The 21,517-nt window shown below is 41.8% G+C and overlaps 3 protein-coding genes across 3 annotated transcripts in view; 2 read left to right on the forward strand and 1 right to left on the reverse strand.

The window, feature by feature from the left end:
• Window positions 1–511, forward strand: part of SNRNP200 (small nuclear ribonucleoprotein U5 subunit 200) — a 38,009-nt gene extending 37,498 nt beyond the window's left edge. The window contains exon 45 of the mRNA XM_074287603.1: window positions 121–511. Coding sequence (XP_074143704.1) covers window positions 121–264 — 144 coding nt within the window. The 3' untranslated portion in view covers window positions 265–511. The remainder of the gene's footprint in view (window positions 1–120) is intronic.
• A 1,105-nt stretch (window positions 512–1,616) lies between these two features.
• On the reverse strand, window positions 1,617–5,637 carry CIAO1 (cytosolic iron-sulfur assembly component 1). Its single transcript, XM_074287604.1, has 7 exons — window positions 5,005–5,637; window positions 4,324–4,472; window positions 3,907–4,018; window positions 3,705–3,793; window positions 3,049–3,250; window positions 2,836–2,923; window positions 1,617–2,143 (listed from the first exon to the last, which is right to left on the reverse strand). Exons 1-7 carry the CDS (start codon window positions 5,141–5,143, stop codon window positions 1,903–1,905), a joined length of 1,020 nt encoding a protein of 339 aa, XP_074143705.1. The 5' UTR covers window positions 5,144–5,637; the 3' UTR covers window positions 1,617–1,902.
• Window positions 5,623–19,902, forward strand: TMEM127 (transmembrane protein 127). Its single transcript, XM_074287605.1, has 4 exons — window positions 5,623–5,761; window positions 5,966–6,295; window positions 16,754–16,918; window positions 17,351–19,902. The coding sequence occupies exons 2-4, from the start codon at window positions 6,052–6,054 to the stop codon at window positions 17,656–17,658; spliced, it is 717 nt and encodes a 238-aa protein (XP_074143706.1). The 5' UTR covers window positions 5,623–5,761; window positions 5,966–6,051; the 3' UTR covers window positions 17,659–19,902.
• Window positions 19,903–21,517: the final 1,615 nt, after the last annotated feature.

Raw genomic sequence — 21,517 nt, forward strand, 5'->3', positions numbered from 1 at the left:
TTATTTATGCTTTACCTGGTGGGGAAGGGGCAGAAGAATGGTGTGGTGGAGTGGGACAAGACTAAATTCTCTGAATCATAAATCTGCTCATTTTTATTCTTGCTTCTTTTTCTCTTCTAGGTGAAGCTTGATTTTGTGGCTCCAGCCACTGGTGCCCATAATTACACTCTGTACTTTATGAGTGATGCCTACATGGGTTGTGACCAGGAATACAAATTCAGTGTGGATGTGAAGGAAGCAGAAAGTGATAGTGATTCTGACTGAATCCCCGGGTGTTTGTTTGAAGACTAGAGTTTGAAATGTACAGTTGCATGAGACCCTGTATCTTCAGATACCCAGTATGGGAGGGAATCATGCCAATATTGACTTTCACCTTGCATTCTGTTTAAGTTCCCTTAGAGATTTGTCTGCTGGTTTTTGTTGGTGATGCTGAAGATAGAACTTGTACAGTATTTTTTAATGTGTAGGCCTTTTTTGAGTTTCAAATATTCTAGTAAAATCATTTGAAGACTCCCTGGCTCAACTGCCTTTCCTATTTGAATTGATTCTATTTAATAGTAAAGGTTCATGAACAGCCTTTTGGCTAAGGTAGGTCTTCCATCTTTCTCTGTTGGCCAGATGTAACTCTTTAGTACAGCAAAGTAACTGCTTTGTGAGGCCAATTGCTACTCTTAGGAAATCCCTCCAGATATTTTTGGTCAAGGTTTAAGTTCTCACACTTATCTTAGTTAACTGAAAGGAGGTAATGTCAGAAACTAAATTCATGGTTTAGGGCATAACACAGGGGTGGCTAATTCAAATCAGGCTAACATTGACCAGTAGTACCAAACTTCCTTGGCCTGACTGTCCTATAGTTTCTGGGCACCAGAGGGCAGCATAAATTGCCAAATGAGCTGTAAAGTGGTCAGCTGTTATTCCAGAAAATAACACACTGCTTCCTTCATTTCTTCTCAGATCAGATGTACAGTATAATTTTAAGTATGTGATCTAGTTAGGCTTGACAAGCTAGAATTACATGTGCTAAATCTGGAATACCTTGAATTGCTGTCTTCTGTTACTTCGAAAGCATGTTAGAGCATTTTTTAATAGGAAGTCATAACTGGGTTCCAATTAAAATAGATTGTGGAATGTAAGGCAAATTTTAGTTTTGACTCTATCTACCTTTCCTAGTCCTCAGTGTTTAATATCTTCCCTCTGAAAGCATCTCAGAATAAATTTATGTCTATAACTTGTTTGTATATAGAGATAAATGGATGTGAGTGCTAATAAGAATATTACTAAATCTGACCAGGACCAGCTCAACTGAGTGGTTCATTCCATACTTCCATGTAAATCTCTAGGAATTTTTCTGTGGATCATGATTGTTAGAGAGGTCATAAGACTAGCAAAAATAACTTGGGAAACTGAGTTACAGAATCAAAAAGGAGATGTGATTAGAAGGGTACTGAAGGGTATTTCTAGTATCCAGTATTATCACTATTTCTAAAATAGTACTAATTCACACATCTTGATGGGAGTTTCTCAAAATGAAATCCATGAAGTGGGATGTATACACAGTATAGATATTTAAATAATTAACACTCCATACCTACCTTGATGCAAACAAAAGTTGAGAATAAAATTTTTAAAACATTTATTTTGCATTACTGAATTAGGGGGCTCAAGTCACAGGGTGGAAGAACTTTTAGTGATTCTGTAACTTAAATCTTGTGACCAGGTTCTGACAAATTGAGTAGAGATTAAGTTCAGACATGAAAAAAGTAAAGCTAGCACTGTATTCCTTCAGGCTTTTTATGTAGACTGTCTAAACTGATTCTCATGATTTTCCCCTCTCCAGGGAAAAATATATATTATCCCTTTGCTAGAAGGTCCACTCCAGGGACTGCATATGGTACAAGGACCTTAGAGAATTTCTGGTTGCTGGTATTTCCAGAAAGCCATCTCGCCATCATCACTGCATGAGGCTAATAGTCCGGGCTCCTTGGGATTCCAAGCTACACAGTTCACATCCTGGGAGTGAGCCTGGGGTAGGTGAGCTGTTAGGGAGAAAGATGGCTGTTGAGGATCTGAGCTGGAGTCTTCTTCAAATACCCGGATAGCATCATCACCACAAGCTGTGGCCAGAGCTCCTGTCAGATGACACCTAGGAAGAATGTAAAGTTTTTCAATATATAGGTCAAGTCCAAGAACTGGAATCGTGATTTACTCAAAAGTCCAGTCTCCCTTCAGAATTCAGCAACAAGTTTTACTCAAGTTCTGTTTAAGGAACTAGGGACCAACTCACATAATCCTGACATTTCCATATCTCTGAGCACACTGAATCAATTTCAGAAGTAGCTTTGGCTTGGCAGATAACAGAGATGGATGAAAAAGTCTGATAAGTCCCAGCTTCTTAAATCATGGGATCTCATACCTCAACATGGGAATCATAAAATTATGATTTCCAGTAAATGGTTGATTTATGTACCTATATATGCAGGGTCATGTAAAAATTTATTTGGCAAATGGGGGTCACAAATGGAAAAAAATTCAGAAACCTGTTTTATACTTCATAAGGAGAAAATATATTAGACACAGACACCCAAATATTTCCTGATAATGATACTACATAAGCAGAAAAATAGTGTTCATATCATCATAGTCCAAATCAAACTGATCTCCCTGCTTACTCATTTTCTCTGTAAATACTCTCAAACCAGAAGCTACTGTGTTCTTATTACATCAGAAGCCTGGTACTAGTCAGATCTGGCAAGATCAACAATCTAACTCAATCCCAACGAGCAGAAGTCAGTGCAGGATATTTGCGTACCAGTTTTATGAATGAATGTGACTTACCAAGAAACATCATAGACAGTTCTAGAATGGAAGCCAGATAAGGTACAGATACACTTCCAGGTAGGATCAGAGCCGTTGCAGACCACTCCTATTACCAAAAGTTAACAATTAGTTTGAAAAACATCCAGATTGCTTCTTGTAACAGATGTTCTCCAGAAGAATGACACAAGTCTAAAGAAAAGCCATTTTCTGCCTTAGTTTCTAGCAACTCACCTTGCTCATTGCCTGGTAGGTACTGGCGCCAAATGCGCACAGTGCGGTCATCACTGCAAGATGCCAGACGTTGGCCGCTGGAGTCAAAGGACAAGCTCCACACTGTGGACTCGTGGCCCTCAAGGGTGGCATAGCACACCCAGTCATCCTCTTCCTCCCTGTATAGCTTTACCGTGTCATCATAGCTGGCTGATGCCAATAGCTAGGAGAATCCACAGGACACATCAACACTACTAGAGAAGATGACGGCTAACATTTGTATAGTGCCTGCAAGTTTGCAAATATCTCATGCGTAACTTTTGATCTCAACGGATATCACTGCCCTATTTTACAGATATGAAAACTAAGGCAGATCACACAGCTATTGTCAGAGACAGCTTTGAACTCAGGTCTTTCTGACTCCTAAGTCTATTCACTATCACCTAGCAGCCTGTGTTATGGTGTTATGGAGCAATCCCACTCTCCAATATCCCTACATGCTCTTGTAGCTCTAGAAGAATTTTATTAGGTCTGTTTCTAAAAGAAAAGCCAATTTGCTTTCAATTTGCAATACATAACAACTTTAGGTTCAACACTCAGAAGAGACAGAATTAAGACTAACATCAGAGATGCTCCCATTCCCAGTGCCATGAGTTGCCCCTATTCTAGATTCTTACCTCTTGGTTAGGGTGCCATATCACATGTTTAACATCCTGTGTATGTGAATTCAAAACACTGACACATTCATATTCATCCTCTTCATCAACTACAGGGAGAAAGGGAACCATAAGCCCAACAGCCAAACCCACGATGGCGACACTGACAAGGATACAATCCACCTGCTTTCTTGGCTCCTTTCCCCCAAGCCTTTCTACTCACCTTCCCAGACCCAGACACTCTTGTCACGGCTGCAGGTAGCCAAAAGGCTGCCAGATGGGGCCCAAGCCACTGACTTGACTTCATTTTCATGACCTTCAAGGGTGGTTACACACTGTGCAAAGTATGTGAAGATAAAGGTCAATGAAAGGAGAGGGGCCAGGGTGCCCTTTCCCCTCCATCACTGCCTAGATAATCACTTGTATTTATTTTGCATTTACCCTGAATTTACATTCCAAACTCATGGAGAGCCCCCTTTTGGTCTTATGCCTGTAGCAGACAGCCTAGCACCCAATTAGTAATAAGGACAAATACTTGTTGGATACCAGTAACTGCTTAATGAAAGTGAAAAGCGCCCAGCCCGGTGAGCTCAGGGCCAGAAAGCTGGAAGAATGCTGCACACCTGGGCAGCCCAGTTACCTCGAAGTCATCCTGGCTCTTCTTCCAGATGCAGGTGGTGGCATCAAAACTTGCGGATGCCAGGTAGTTCCCGCATGGGGACCAGGCCACCTTCCTCACGGTGCGCTGGTGACCCTCGGCCAGAACCGACTTGCACACCCAGCCATCACCTAGAGACAAAAGAGGGTGCTGTTCGCAGCCGGCCCGGCCCCTGCCCGACGTGGGGAGGGGGCAGGGAGGCGCACCCCGGCCAGACTTGCAGTCTGGGCGAAAGTACCCGGCTTACCGCTTTAGCTTCTCTCGGGGCTTGGGGGTAAGGGGGTGACTCGTCTCGGGGAGGGGGAAGGGAGTGAGGAATCTGAGAACAATACTTGGGTGGTGAATGGAGAACGGTAGCATGAAACGGCAAAAACGGGGGGGAGGGGAGGACCTGGGTTCGAATTCTGATACCAGGCAGCTAAGGCAAGTCGCCGTTCTACACACACAAAAATGACGGCTTCACACCGGCAATCCTCTCGGCAATCCTCTGGCATCCGACTGGGTAAGGAATACAGAGCGGTTCATAACTCTGAAACGCTGTCGATTACTGCAACTACCCAAAGCACCCGACGTGGGATGGCATCGAAGGGGGGGGGGGGGACCAGGGAGCGCGTCTAAACCAAGGTCCCCAACGGCAGGGGTACGGGGCGGCCGGACCCTTACCCTCCTTGCCCCAAATACGAATGCTGCGGTCGCCGCCGCACGAGGCCAGCAAGGTCCCGGTGGGGTTCCATGCCAAGAACCAGCAGCGGGAGTCTGGGTGGGCCGGCACGCGGGCCAAGAGCACCAGAGAGTCCTTCATGGCGGCGCTTAGGCTCTACGGGACCCCAGGTCCCCAGACCCTGCGAGGCCGAGTCAAAGTCCGGTCCCGACACGAGCAGAAACTCAGCTGCAGACTCCCGCGGCTGCCTCCGGGTCCCCGCCGCTTCCGCTCTTGAGCCTCTACATCTCTTGGGAAGTGTAGTCCCCGCAGACTCCGGCTGCCGCGCTGCCTTCTGGGAGTTGTAGTCATTGCCTGGGTCTCGGAAGCACGGTCGATTCTTCCACTGCCTCGCGAGCCGCTCCCGTTGCGCCGCCGGTTCGAGGCGAGGCCGACCCTGTCCCGGACGGGATCTGGCCGACCCCCATTAGTCTCTGGAGGGAATACAGTGCCAGCAGAGGCGGGATGGGGGGAGGAAAAGAGGGGAGGATGCTTACGAAGCACGCATTCGGCGTCATGACGAGTAAACGGGGAGAGGGAGGGGTGGAGGCGGGAGGGGGGAGCGGAGAGAGGAAGCCGGAAGTGGACCGGGCTCTGGCCGAGTCCGGGCGTTGCGGGTTCGGCTCCGGGATCGCTCAGCCAGGAAACCTGGCGGGCGGGCCCGGGGCGGGGAGCGGAGGTGACGGGCCCGGAGCTGCGTAGCGCCAGCCCCGACTGAAGGTGAGCCGCGGAGGGATAGATGGTTAAGTGTCTGATAGGCTGGGAGGTGGGGGCTGCCCTGAGACTGCCGGTTGTATCCCCTCCCCCCGGAGGGACGGCCCCCAGCCCCCTTCTCCCTGAGCGCCGGTCTCCGCCCCCCGCTGTGCCGGGGTACGAGACTGGCAGCCCGGCCCAGCAGCGCCCTCCTTCTCTCTTTCCTTCCAGGCTTTCGGTCAGCCCAAGGTAGGCAGCGGGCTAGCAGTGAGCAAGCCGCCCCAGAGGATCGGGCCCAGCCCGGCGGGCTCCCCGGCATGTACGCCCCGGGAGGCGCAGGGCTGCCCGGCGGGCGCCGGCGGAGAGGCCCAGGGGGCAGCGCCCTGCCCAAGCAGCCGGAGCGCAGCCTGGCCTCGGCGCTGCCGGGCGCCCTCTCCATCACCGCCCTGTGCACCGCGCTGGCCGAGCCGGCCTGGCTGCACATCCACGGGGGCACCTGCTCCCGCCAGGAGCTGGGAGTGGCCGACGTGCTGGGCTATGTGGACCCCGACCTGCTGAAAGGTAAGGATACTCCGGGGGGTCCCGGTGCTGCCTCGGCACCTGCCGATTGGGGGGCGGGGCGGGGCGGGGCGGGAGAGGAACAGCCCGAGCTTCTGGGGTCTGAGGATGGGCAGCCTCTTCGTCCCTCCCTTCTCGGTGCTCATGCCCACCAGGTGGCTCTGTTTGAGATGTCCCAATTCATTAATTTTAATTCCATCCAGCTAACCCCTATGGCGGACTCCATGCCAGATTGGGAGATGCAGATTTTGGCTCCATCCAAGGAAATCCTTACAAATTCAGAATTAACTTTTTAGGAGTCAGAAAGTGACTTGGGCTTCTTGGTGGGCTCCCCACCCCGGAGATGTCCCCAAGTGACCACTTCTTCAGGCTTCTGTGAAGTACAGTTTAGGCGAGGCGACCTCCGAGGACGCTTCCGGCTCCCAAGATTCTGATTAATTGGGATTCTTCCTACGGTGTTCATGTTCAACAAGAGAAAGATAATAAGTGGGTTCCTCCTTAAATGTAATTCAGAACTTGCCAGGGACAGGAAAGCTTCTTGATGGTAATCTGATAGTGAGGGAGGAGTGCTTAAGGTGTCTGTACCTCAGTTATTTGTCTCTGAATGAAATGTCATTTTCTTCTTCTCTAGGGATCATTTTCCACTCTAGCCCCCCTAAATTCAGTCAGAATGTTGTTGTTCTTGGAAATATTACATTGTGCCTAACAAGCTCAATTGATTGATTCATTTCACTCTTTAACCTTTCTTGTAAGATAGAAGAAAAGAGATTGTTCTCATTTTGTTAATAGAAGAAAACAAGCCCCCCCCCCCCCAGGCTCTGTGTGTGTGTGTGTGTGTGTGTGTGTGTGTGTGTGTGTGTGTGTGTGTGTGTGTGTGTGAGAGAGAGAGAGAGAGCTCTCCTCTGACAGTCATGAATGGAATTTGGGTATTCTGCTTTTCACTCAAATGCTAGAAGCCAGACCTGTAAAAATGATTCCTTGACAATAACAATCTGAAACTTTCAGGATAGACAGTCGTCCCCCTGGTGCTTACAAAGTATCCACATACAAACTCTAAGAACATAACAGATGTTTTCTTGGATTATGCTAACAGGCTGTTCTGACCATCATTTTCTCTACCAGTGGCATTAAGCATTGTTTGGTTTGGAATCATGGATCTCTTCGGCTTTAATCTTAAAAAGTTATTATGATCCTTAACGTCCCCAGCTTTTAACACTTCATAGACATAATGTCCATAAATTTTTTAAACTATCTTAAACTTTCTTGTTTTTATATTATTCCACAATACATTAGAAATCTGATTCTTTCAAATTCAAGGAGCTGTTTCCTCTATTTTGAGAAGCATATATATGAGTTTTTCTGCTAGTCTTTGTATATTTTTGTATGTTGCCCTGTCCTTTGCCCTTGTTTTTCCTTATAAACCTGAAGAATCTTTCCTTTTGCCACCATATTTCAGTTTTCTTGGTTCTCTTTTAGTTTGGTTCTTTCCCCAGCTTTGGTTCTTTCCCCCTATATTTAGGAAGCCCATAATTCATATGATTGTGCAAGTGCAGACATATTATGATTTTCTACATATGCTGCATAACAGGATTAGTTTTTCTTCCTGGTCATAGCCAGCTCTGCATTGGCTCATTGGGGTGATATGTTCAGGAAGCAGTTTTATGATAGCACCTAGATTTCTTTCCTGGATCCTATCTGATAGTTCAGATCAGAAACTAAAAGTGTAAGCATGTTTTGTATAATTGTTCCACATTAAAAATAATTTGCCATTTTTTCCAGATTTGTGATATTTTCCTGTAGTTTATTGTTTTATATTTCATTAATTGAGAAATTTTAGTGTCTATACCATGTATACCATGATTTAAGAGAGAATTATGGAAGAAAATTTTAGTACCAGAAGTGACATTAGATATTAGGTAAAAGTGATGTGAATACTTTAATCCTGGCTTTTCATTTTACAAATGAGGAAACTTAGACCAAGAGAAATTATATAATTAGGACTGGAATAGAACCTCTAGGTCTTTTGACTCCAGTATTTCTTATACTATGGTATCTTATGTCCTCTTTTTTTACATTTCTTAATCCATTTCTCATTATTTTTTAAGTGTCCCCTGCCAAAAGCAAAGTGTTCCTATTGCCAATAATTCCATGGTAATTCAGTGTGGTTGTGGATCCTTGTCACATATATTCCGAAGTTCTATTGGATATATACATTTTCCCTTGTTTGCATGTTTGTCTCCTCAAAAAAGAAATATATAATACAAGTATGATTTCATAAAAAGGAGTGGTTCACTTACATCTGGATAATAAAAATCATGAATGGAGAGCCTCCAGGCTTCATCGATCCCAGCAGTATGTTAAGAGATGTAGACATAAAAAGGCCTTCAGTACATTAGGTAGATTTTCTATGAAAGATATATATGAGGTCATAAATGCTAGTCCCACAGGATAAAAAGTGTGGTTGTATTGCTTCCTGCAGTGTTGATATTACAAATTTATTGAAATATTGAAGACAAATTCAGTATTGACTATCAGTTTAAAATTGGTTCAATATTGAACAGCAATATTAAAGACCAATGCCGTAAACTTCTCTTTTATTATAGTTTCTCTATATATTAACTTGGTAAATATGGCCACCTCTTTATCTTCTTTATGGTATAATCATTCAAGGCCTACGTCGGTTAATAAATTTGACATTGGGAATATCCGTATATCCTCTCATAGACACTAGGGGGAAAAAAAGGAAGGGAGCCAGAAGGGATGAATATCTGGCAATGTGTGTACCCATTCTTTGTTTTCCTTTTCCTTTCTACTCTGGGGCTGTATAACCAATAGGAGAATTGGATTAATGACCGTATAATCTAGCCTTGTTTCCATCTATTTTGTGGATTCTGAAAATTTATCCTGATATATCCTAGAGATCCAGAATATACCAACAAAAAGCACGATTATTAAAGCCTCTGGTTGAAAGTTTATTTTCATTTAATTGAAGGAGGAAGATACCCCAGGAAATCTTTGTAGATGATTGGGGAGAGATGTGGACAGTTATAGCCTGAGAATTGAGTCAAAAGGGAATTCTTCATTAAATTAGAGCTGTCCAAAGTTTTTCTTTTTTAAGTTTAGTACCTTCCAGAGCCAGCCATGATTGTATTCCTTATCATTCTTTAATACTTTGATTTTGAGGCTTAGTATTTTAGGGGGAGAAGTATTCAGCTTTTAGCAATGGTGCAGGCAGTTTTGGAGACTAGCAAATACAAGCTAGCTTGATCTCATTCAGGTCACAAGGCTTGCTTTGTTTAGAGAAATCAAGGTTAGGACAGCTCAAAGGATATTTTCAGCTTTCCTGTATTCTGAAAGGGTTATGGTTTCCTTCAAAGAAAGACTAAAGTGATGATAACTCTCAAGTGTAAAAACCTTTTTAAAATTTCCATGTCTGTATGGATATAGTATAGCAGCTCCAGGAACATCATCTTTTAGGAATGTGGAAGGTTAAGATTTGGTGCTTGATGAATCATTGTTGAACAATCATGGGAATTTCAAGTATCTTCCAGGGATTTGATAGTGCATCTGAGGTTTAGTTGGCGTATGTGTAGCTCGATCTTTCCAGGTGTCTTTAGTTCATTCAGGATCCAGTATATACATTTCCCTTTGGCTTTTTGGTTACTATGGTGACTGCCTCCTCCAGAGAACTATTAGGATCAGATGGCAGTTGCCTGTCATGGAATCAGACAAACCAAGGTGGAGAAAAAACACTAAGCAGGTGGGTCTTGGTAGTGCTAATAGGGATTGGGTCTGCCAGAAGCTTTTCCCATCTGTCAGAAAGTAACCTGGAATTGACAGGCTTCAATAAGACAGGGGAGAAAAGGGAACCACTCTGAAGCAAAGTTAGGCATTTAGCACGCAGCCTGTCTTGAGTAGGGCAGTGGTTGGAGTGATGAGCAGGCAGACAGGAAGAGCCAGAGCTTTCAAAACAAGGCCAGATTGGTGACTCATCAGTGACCTTGGGCAAAGTCAATTCCCCAGGATCCTGTTACAGATGACAACAGACCTTTTTGTGTGGCCAGAGGTGGCAGTCTAGTTATACCCACCAACTTAAAGAATTTAAAAACAAAATCTGATGACATTCACTAGGAACTTGTCTCTCTGTCAGAGTAAAGTGGAATAAAACAATTAGTTTAAATGAAAATAAAAAGGCCTCCTTAAATCCCCACTTCTCTCCTTTTTAAAATCAAATTTTTATTTCTTCTTTTTTCTCCCCTTCTAAAGTAATCTTTTGTCCTAATTTTGTCCTTTTCTGAGAGGAATGGACTTTACAGTAATATGCTGTCTTACATTTTCATAATATTTTCACATTCATGAGTTTATTTTAATCCCAAACAGCTCTTTACAATACTTTTGTTCTGAATTTAACAAAAGCCAAAAAATAATATTTCCATATACAAAACAGAGAGGGGGGTATATGTAAAGATGCCAATATGTATTATATACAGCTTATTCTCTAAAAACATATAATAAAATGGTCAAAGGATATAAATAGGTACTTTTCAGAGGAAAAAATAAAACCAATAGTTATGTGAAAAATGCTCTACACCACTAATAGAGAAATGAAAATTAAAACAACTTAGAGATACCACCTTACACCTATCAGGCTGACTATTTGTTGTTCAATCCTCTCCAATTATTTGTGACCCTATTTGGGATTTTTTGTTGTTGTTGCAAAAGATATTGGAGTTGTTTGCCATTTTCTTCTCCATCTCATTTTATAGATGAGGAAACTGAGACATACAGGGTGAAGCCCAGGGTCACACAACCAATAAGTGTCTGAAGCTGGATTTGAACCCAGGTCTTTCTCACTCCAGAGTGGATGCTTTATCCACTGTGTCCCAGCTGTTTTTAAGTTTTTCAAAGTTGTTTTTCTTTATTACGTTTTTATTGTATAAATTATTTTCTGGGTTCTGCTTACTTTGTATCAATTTATACAAGTCTTCCCACATTCTCTAAAACCATAATGTTATATTATGTTTACATATTATATTTTGGTAAACTATTTTCTGATTGATTGGCACCTACTTTGTTTCTAGTTCTTTGCTGCAACAAAAAGAACCGCTGTAAATATTTTCATACATATGGGTCTTTTTTCTCTTTAATATCCTTGGGATACAGACTTTAGAGTTATAATAAGCTAAATCAAAGAGTGTATACAGTACAAAATGCATTTAGGACATGGTTTTGAATAACTTTAGAGAATGGTTGGAGCAATTCACAGTTATATGAACAGCATGTTAGTGTATCTATTCCCCCAAAGACCTTTGTCATTTTCCCTTGTAGACTTCAAAGCCAATCTGATAGGTATGAGCTGGAACCACAAAGTTGTTATAATTTGCATTTCTTTAATTATTAGGGAATTGTAGTATTTTTTCATATGGATGTTGATAGCTTGGATTTTTTTCTTCTAAGAACTGATTATATATCCTTTGGTCATTTATTTGTTGGGGAATGACTATCATTCTTACACATTTGAATTAGTGTCTTATGGATCTTTGACATCAGACCTTTATCAAAGAAACTTGCTACAAAGATTTTTTTTTTCCCAGTTAATTCTTTCCTTTCAAATTTTAATTAAATTGATTTTGTTGTATCACTAATAGGTCAGAGATTAATTCCATGAAGCAGTAGCAGTTCTTTGTTCAAGGTCACACAACTTTTAAGAAACAGAATTTTTCTTCTTTTGAGGTTTATTCAATCCAGATTCAAGTAGCTATTACCTACTGCATATGCCGAGGACATTTTCCCTCTCTTCTTAGTTCATTTGCAGGCTTGCTGTCTTCCTCTCTACCCCAACTCCTTTCCCTGTTTTAGGGAACTTCATCATGCTCGTTAATGTTTCCTCCCTTACCCTCACTTCTCAGTTTGTCAGGCTCCTCAGCTTCCATTACCTGTTCTACTTCACTGTAGCTATACACAGCAGCATCTCCTTGACTGTGATCATCCACAATTCATCCTCCATGTCAGGGAACTCTGAATTTCCTTAATCTGATCCTCTTTTATTTTTCCAGCTTTTCCTCTGCCTCACTCCTTCTATCATGATATCCAGTCACTCCATCCCAGGCTATATCCCCTGCTCTGGCCACATGGTCCTCCCTTCCCAATCTCTAGCCCTTAATGAACCAGTTTAACTTTATCTTTTGCTCTTGTGTTTCTCACTTCCTTGTCCTTTTACCAATTACTCCCTTCCAGATCTGAACTTTAGATTGCTTACTCCCACTGACTATCTCTTCTGTGTCTGTTCATTTGCTACAGAATAGAGCTAAAAGAAATTAAAAAAAACAACTGGTAACTGAGTCCACTATAAATTTAGGCTAGCTATCTCCAAGTTATGAAAAATCACCACAACTATTCCAGACCTTTTCTTCTTCAGTTGCCTATTAGTCATTTCAAAATAAATGTTCCCAAGACATCTTAACCCCAACATATTCAAAACACAACTCAGGAACTTTCCCATCAAATTACTTCCCTTCTGAGTTTCCCTAATGTTAGGATTACTAAGTGAGAACTGAGGTTGTCTGGACAGTGACAAGGTGAGAATTCAGGTTTTCTGGACAATTACAAGGTGAGAACTCAGGTTGACTTGATAGAGGGGGCAAGCTCATTGGCTGGGGTGGTTCTTCCCAGAAGCCCTTGCATTATCCCACACCCATTCTCTGGGAGAATAAAAGAGAGGACTCTCAGAGAAAGAAGAAGACTCTGAATTGCATCAGGCTTGACGGGGCTCTCTGCAGGAAGGGAAGTCACTTCTTTGGACAAGAGTTAACAGCAACTGCCTGGAGACAACGGTTCATTACAGGAAGAAGAATCTGTCGGAGAGATTTGAGTAGAAGACACAGCAGATCTCTTCCCAGAGAGCGATCCAGCAACTTCTAGAGACAACAGCTCACTACACCCTAATACTGCCAAAGGGACCACAGTCTTTGTAGCGAGTCACAATTGAAACTGAGACATTACCATCGGCCCCTCACTGTCACAGTTCACCCCCATCCAACCAGTTGTCAGCTCCTGTCATTTCTGCCTCCTTCACATCTCTCATATATTCCACTTTCTGACTCTGCCACTATTCTGTTGTGTGGGATTTTATCACCTTACCTCTGCACTAATGCTATAACCTTCTGGTTCATCTTTTGTGCCTCAGATCTCTTGATCCCTCACTCCATCCCCAACTCAGCTGCCAAAGCAATTTTCCCAAAGAATAGATCTGAAGGTCTGTCCTGTGACATACACATCCCTCATCTCCTCCACCCCCCCTTCAATAAACTAATGGCTGTCTGTCACCTCCAGGATCAAAAATAAAATCTTTTGTTTGGGTTTCAAAATCTATTCTAATCTGGTCCCTTCCTGCCTTTATATTCTTAACATTTTGTCATTCCATGTACTCTACTCTCCAATGACACTGGCCTTTATCATCTCTTGAGCCTGAGCTTTTTCTCTGGCTGTCTCATACTTGGGATATTCTTTCTCCTTTCCACCTCTTTAGCTTCCCTGCTTTTCTTCGTATTAGAGCTAAAGTCCCCTCTTTTGCAAGAAGACTTTTTCAAACTTCCTTAATTTTAGTGTCTTCCTTTTGAGAACACTTCTAGATCACCATTTAGAGCTGGTTGGTACAAAGTTGTTTGATTTTGTTTCCTCCATTAGATTGTTCACTCCTTGAGAACAAAAAGTTGTTTGTTTTGTTGGGGGAGGGAAGATGTATTTTTTTTAATGCTAGCTAGATTGCTGACATACCAAACTCTTCTTTAACGTCTTGTTAAAAATATTTGGTCTAGGAAATTAATTTTTCCTCTTCAGCAGCAATAAAAGTTACATCTATTTGCCCTCCTGACAATTTAGCCTCTCCAAACCCTCTTAAAAACAAATCTTTGTCATTCTATATTCTTAAAGATTTTCTCTTCAGCTACCCAATTGACAAACTTACTCGGTTGAGGACACTTCATTAAAGGAAGAAAGTCGGCTCAACATAAAATGTAACATATAAGTCAATATCAAAGAACTATTTTTACCACCTTGTGCATAAGTTCATTCTTTTTTTTTTTTTTTTTTTTGAATTTGAAATGTCACTATGACAGGTCATGTTAATCTGAACAGAATAAGTTGCATGCAAGCATCTTGGATGATATTAATAATAGCTAACATTTATATTCCACTTCCTATGTGAGAGAGACTATCTTATTTGATCCTCACAGCAACCCCCAAAGATAAACAAACAGGGTTAAGTAACTTGTGAAGAATCATACAGGTAGTAAATATCAGGTCTCCTTCTCTCCAGGCTTAGCATTTTAAGCTATTACACCACCTGGAGACTGCCAATTGAGTTAAAGTATAACACTCCAGGTTAATTCAGCCTCTTAGAACAGGCCCACAATGTGGAAAAATATATAAAATAAGGGTCAGCAAATTTCACCTATAGGATCAAGTTTGGCCTGCTGCCTATTTTTGTACAGCTAGAACAAAATGTTGAGGGTTTGGGGTTTGTTTGGGTTTTTTTGAGTTTTTAATTACAACAAAACTTAATTTAAAATGCAAAAACCATTCGTAGTTCAACGGAAGCTAGCCTACTCACACTTGGTCCATGGGAATATTCTGCTTTAAGGAAAATTAATTCAAAATTTGAATTTACAAACTACATCTGTTCAAAAGTAGTCACATTTTTAAAAGGATAAGAATTTTACCCAGAGATTCTGATTCTTTTCTAATACACTTAGATATTATTCCCCATCCTCTTTATAATTATTAATTATTTGAAAGAGAAAGGACAATAAAGCTTGACCAAAGCATTATAAAGCCACCTATAAGTAAAGAGTATAGCCACTTTTAAAAATTCATTTCTGTAGTTGTAAAGTAAATTTCATGAAAAAATGGATTAAATTAACAATTACTAAATTTCACACAACTTTTCAAGTTGCTTTAAAGGATTTGCTGATTTGTTTATATATTGAATTGCTGTGTTTGCTGGGTAGTATCCACTTATTGTAAGTCCCCTCATTTGAAAAGATCACATGTATTTCAGATTATGGACACCTGGACTGCTTATTATTTTAAAGATTCTCTGCTGGAATATTTAGATCAAGCTTATTAGCAAGGCCAGTTAGAAACTGACCTTTGTCCTCCATATCTCTTGGACGGAGTTCTCTCTGTTTAGCCTAGAGAAAAGAAGATTTTGAAAGAATAAAATGCTAACTCAAAGCTTCTGCAGAGTTGTTATCACATGGATGAAAGATGAGAAATTAGAGACCATTAGGACAAATTCAAATTGATATTCCTAAACTAATTTGATTGTTTTGTCAAGAATAAAATTAAAGCCTTCAGTATGGCATTTCAAGCTCTCTACAGTCAGGCTTTTATCTACCTTTTCAGTCCTGTCTTTGTTTTGCTTTCCTTCCTGTATTCTCCATTTCATCCAAACTGTCCATCTAGCTGTCCACTGTTGATGATGTTCCATCTCCAACCTTTATCTTTGCATAGGGGGTCCCTCTTGTCATATCTGTTATACTCTTATACCTTGTTATACTTGTTACCTCTTCCTGATAGAATACATGGCTCAAAGCCCAGCTCAGGTTAAGTCAGCAAGGATTTATTAAGCGCTTACTATGTGCCAGGCACAGTACTAAGCAGTAGGAGTGCAAATTATCAACAGAAAGGATAGCCTGGGCCAGGTGGAGGTTCTCAGAACAGAGCATAGGCTCAGAGACAGGATGAAGGAAGCTTCCCATCCTTTTCATTCTCTTTCTCTTGAAGTTAACTTTGTGTACATTACAATTATATACTTGTACTTGTTTATTACCTCTACCGCTTGCTACCTATATGGGTCTGGGCCTCAGTTTCTTAAATGGGTAAAAGATGGAGTTGATGGGCAAAGAATGAACAGGAAGTCTTCTGAGAAAGATCTGAGCTACTGTACACCTATCAGCTTATCATGATGTAAGAAATACTGGAAGGGATAGTTCCATAGAAACCTGGGAAGCCATGCATGAATTGACAACAGATGATGTAAGCAAAACCAGGAAAATGATTTCAATTCAGTGAGTCAGTAAGCATGTATTAAGCATACACTGTGTGCCAAGCACATTAAGCATTGGGAATACAAAGAAAGGCAAAAGACATACCTGTCCTCAAGGAACTTACAGTCTAACGGGAGAGACAGCATGCAAACAGTCCTGTACAGACAAGCTATGTACCAGATAAATTGGGAATAATCAACACAGGGAAGGTACTAAAATTAAGAAAGATCAGAAAAGAATTCCTATAGAAAATGTGATGAAGAGGTGGAGAAAAGGATGGGGAGCATGCCAGCCAAAGAAAATACAATAACCAGATCATAAAGAAAAAAACTTTAAAAAATTTTACAGAGAAGTTAAAGAGGGAACCTAGAGGTAAGGGTTTGATTCTCAAATCACTTTTCTCCCTATACAGATTTCTGCATGAATCCCCAAACGGTGCTACTACTCCGTGTCATTGCTGCCTTTTGCTTCTTGGGGATCCTGTGCAGCCTCTCTGCCTTTCTTCTTGATGTCTTTGGGCCTAAGCACCCTGCTCTGAAGATTACTCGCCGCTATGCCTTTGCCCACATCCTCACAGGTAACTCTATTGCTTGACAGAAGAAGGGACTAGGGAGCTAACAAAACATGAACAAAGTGGGGCAGTGAGGGGGTGCAGTGGATAGAGGACCATCTTTGAAGTCAGAAGGACCTGAGGTCAAATCTGGCCTCAGACACTTAACACTTCCTGGCTATGTGATCCTGGGCAAGTCACTTAACCACAATTGCCTCAGAGGAAAAAAAAAAATCAGATGATGAACTGAATGGTGCCTGGAGTAATTGAATGGCAGAGATCAAGAGCTTTCCATACCTACTGCCTCTCTTAATGAGTGAATGCCAGTGCTGGTCACCAGGTCACATACTATACTGTCTTCTCACATGGTATTATTGTTAGTCAGCAGCTCAGATCTCAGTTGTTACCAGCTCCAGGATGGGCATTAACATTTACATTTTCTTTTCTCTTCCTATCTAGTCCTTCAGTGTGCCACAGTGATTGGCTTCTGCTATTGGGCTTCAGAGCTCATCCTGGCTCAGCAGCAGCAGCACAAGAAGTACCATGGCTCCCAGGTCTATGTTACCTTTGCTGTCAGCTTCTATCTGGTGGCAGGAGCCGGAGGGGCCTCCATCCTGGCCACTGCTGCCAACCTTCTGCGTCATTATCCCACTGAAGAAGAGGAGCAGGCATTGGAGCTACTCTCAGAGATGGAAGAGAATGAGCCATATCCGGCCGAGTATGAAGTCATCAATCAGTTCCAACCACCCCCTGCCTACACACCATAATGCAGTTGGCTGGGGTTCTCTCTCCAGCACCCTATTTCTCTGATCCCATATCTTTACTTCCCCCTATAAACAGAGGAACTCCCTTCTTATAGCACTTAGTTCTGATGTCCTGAGAGTCTTCACCATCTCCTCTTAATGAGAGATACTACATCTAAGACTTTTCATCAGTCTCTACTCTTGAAAACAAACTCATTCATTTGAAATCTTGTCCTCTTTTTCTCCCTTCCCCTTCCAAATCCAAGCCTTCTCTACTCACCATAGCCACTACCACTGGTGTGATTATGCCAGTTTTCTCCCCTTTTGGGTCACATTTGCAGGACTGAGATATTCCTCATGTGGCTCCCAGCATTTGCCCCTGAGATCCTCTATGAAAAGAGAGAATGTGCTCAGTAACCCCTGAGCAAAGATGAATGCATTCAACAGACATGCTCGCTACAAATATTTTTCCCCATCCCACAGCTGTAGCTTTGGGATCAACTCTTATCTGTCAACCCACCCAAATTTCTTCCTTCCTTTGATCTACCCCAATCTATAATGCACACTATGATGGAGATCTTTGCACTTTAGTCTTTGGGTTTCCTCCTCCTTTTTGACTGCATTTGGTGAGGAAGGTGAGACAGTAGCAGGAAACATAAGAGTCCTTCTGTACCTTTTAGTACAGAGGTGCAGGAGCTGAGCAGATGAGAGCAGAATCAATGATGTAACTGATGGGAGTCTGCCTCTTATGAGAATAAGAGCCAGTTGGACCAAGTCTCTCCTACCTTTTAAAATGTGGTGATTTTAAGCAGGGAGTGGGGAAACTATCTTTTTAAGTAGGGACAAGAAAATTGAAAATTTTCAGATTTTTATCCAGGTCCCTCTGGCCTCAACAGTGTTTCAGGCCTGATTCCCCTTGTAAGTTCATGTTCCTTCTTCCTGTAATCTTTCACATCAACACCCACCCTTCCACCCTCTCTGTTATTGTTTCACCTATTTTGAGGAGGTTGAGTTATTACTAGGTGACATAAGATACTCTGCCTTCCTTGCGGGTTGCCAAGGACTAAGCAGCTGCAGGGACCTGGCCATGGTGCTCCTCGTGACTCCGTGAGGTTTAACTCAGCCTCACATCAGGAACAATGACATCAGAAGGCCACCAGACTCTCCCCCACCACGTTACACATAGGAACTGAAACCAGTGGGAGACCATAAAGTTGCAGAACTACCTTGTGGAAGACCAGGCCAATGAAGGAGCTGATAGCTAAAATCCTTCGGGGTCACATATGGCTACCGGAACTACAATTTGGGGTGGAGGCACTACAGCTTGCTGCATGCCCACTCTTCACCCCTTCTTGAATGTACCACTAGTTTTGCATTATACAACTGGTTTTCTTGCTCTGCCCCTTACTTTTGGCCACTGCTGGTCACACATATGTCTTTGGCTCTGGCTGAATTTAGTATCCAGAAAGCCAAAGCATGAAATGGGGAAAACTCAAGTGTTTCTTCCTTACAGCCCAGCTTGTCAGGAGGATAATGAAGGCAGCTTTCAGAGTGGATTACCAAGTTATTTTCTTTAATATATTGGCATCTCTGGAATCAGTGTCTAGATCTTGTCCTAAAAGGGAAACATTCAGATTGCCGTCTGCCTGCCTCTTCCTTGCCTAAGGCTTGGGGTAGTTCAGAGCAAAGGATTTTGGGAACGTCCAGCTTTACTCGGTGTTTGGTTGCAAAAGGAATGCCAGCCCGTTCCAGCATTGGGTGTCCCCTCGGCCTGGAATGAACTGAGGGCAGGCTAATCAGAACTTGTTTTGATGATGAAGATCATGTCCTACATCCAGGCTTTCCAGCTGCCTAGAGTTTCTTAGTCTGGTGTTCAATTGTAATTGCAGTGGTGACTCTCACACTCCATTGGACTTTTTTATGAAAGAAAAAGTTAAATATAAATAGCCTGTGCATAAAACAGAGGAACTGTATTAAGTGTTGTATTTCTGTCAAGTACTTTCATTGTTGTTGGCACATTTCTGGAGTGTGGCCAACTTTCTATGACCATTTTAGAGAAGGAAGCCTAGGAAATCTGGTGTAGATAGCATCAGTATGCCTAAGATCTTGGGCATGAACCTCATAGAATCTTCTCTGTGGTCCACTTTTTATTAATTTTCCATGCATTCTCATTCTTCTTACTCTGATACCCAATACTGATGGTTTGCCATGTAAATTCCTCCCATGTTTTTTTTTTTTCTAAAGAAAAATAAAAAAAAAATCAAACAAGAATGTTAAAAGGTACCCCCATATTTTCATGATTTGTTTTCCAAATTTTGTCTGTTCCCCATTTCTGAAGAATCTGTAAATCACTGATAGGAGTTAAGAGAGTCCCGTATGAAGCTCAATACAAAGGAGATTTATGTTCACAGGATAGAGACATGTTCTTTGAACTTTTTAAAAGAAGTCTAATTTTCTTTTGAAACCACAAGGTGAAATGCCCAACAGGAGAGGCAGAACTATTGAATGCATGTCAGAGCTAAATGTAATCTCAGTGATCAGGCCTAGCATGGGGGTCCTTGACTGGGATAGAATTCAGAGCAAGTGCTAAGATTTAATGCTTGTCATTAGGCCAGAAAGCCCATTTTGGAGTTGTTGAAGCACCCCCTTCAATGCAATTTTTCTTCTGAGAACCCTGGACATCCAAGCTCCACATTTTATAGATGAAAAAACTTGGGTTTAGAGAGCTTGTGACATGGCCAAAATTAGACTACTAGTAAACAGAGTTAGTATTCAAACTCAGGTCCTCTGACCCCAAGTGGCACTACTGTGTTGCCACAACCCAGAGATTGGAGATCTATGATGTGCAATCTTGTGCAGTCCAGTTTTCTTAAGGTAACTAACTGGGGTAATAATGTTTTCAATTAATACCCCCCACAGACTGTCTCTAGGACCATACCTACATGTATGCATATTTATGAATTCTTGAAGTAAGTATAGAGAATTTTACAAGTTTTTGAAATGCAGTATTAAGAATTTGATGTTTAGCATACTGCATAGCCCCAATCTCCCATTCTTTGTATGCTTTAAATTAGGGTTTGAGGTGTGGGAACTTGGCAATAAGTAAGGAAAGAGCATAGGAATGACTATTTACTGCATTCATGCCTACAATTAAGAAGAAAAACTTTTGGCAGAGAATAAATTTGAAAATGAGCACCAGAATCTTAGCACTTAAACCAGTTTTCTCGTACCAACATTTTGAATTCTTAATGATCCATTTTGTTTTCCTACATATATAGCAATAGGTAGCAGTTACATTTATTTTAAGGTTTATTAATCACTACATTTTGTCTCATTTGATCTTGACACATCCCTATGAGGGATGCTGTTACTGCATCCAATTTGCAGAAGATAGTAATCTAAGATGACTTGCTGAGGCAGAGGTAAAGTCAGGTTTCTGGCTCCAAATGCAGCCTTCCCAAGCCACTTTGCAGCTGCTTGATTTGGTCTCTTCACTAATAACTTGGTGAAGGCAAGTTTACTGTCCTGGTCTCATTTTGGCATAATGCAGTAATTATATATGATGAGACCTCTGAAAAATTAAATTCTTTAAACAATGGAACAATGTTTATACTTGGCCCATTGCTGTTAGGTAGGAGTCTTGTCACCAAAAATAAACAAATGAACTGAACATTTGGAACTTAGTAGTAGCAAATAATCTCTTTTTTTAAAGCTTAAAAGTCATTTATCATGTCTGCTTCTTCCTCCCCTGGGATAGACTTCACACTTTAGCTATCAGCTGCTAGTATTTGCAGCCACAGCAAATGCAGACACACTGTGTCTGCCACATGAATGCAAACTCCTCAGTTAAATAGTAATTTGTGAAGAAACAAATCATTTTTGA

The sequence above is a fragment of the Sminthopsis crassicaudata genome, chromosome 2 (genome assembly GCF_048593235.1).
Source record: "Sminthopsis crassicaudata isolate SCR6 chromosome 2, ASM4859323v1, whole genome shotgun sequence".
Classification (NCBI taxonomy): Eukaryota; Metazoa; Chordata; class Mammalia; order Dasyuromorphia; family Dasyuridae; genus Sminthopsis; species Sminthopsis crassicaudata.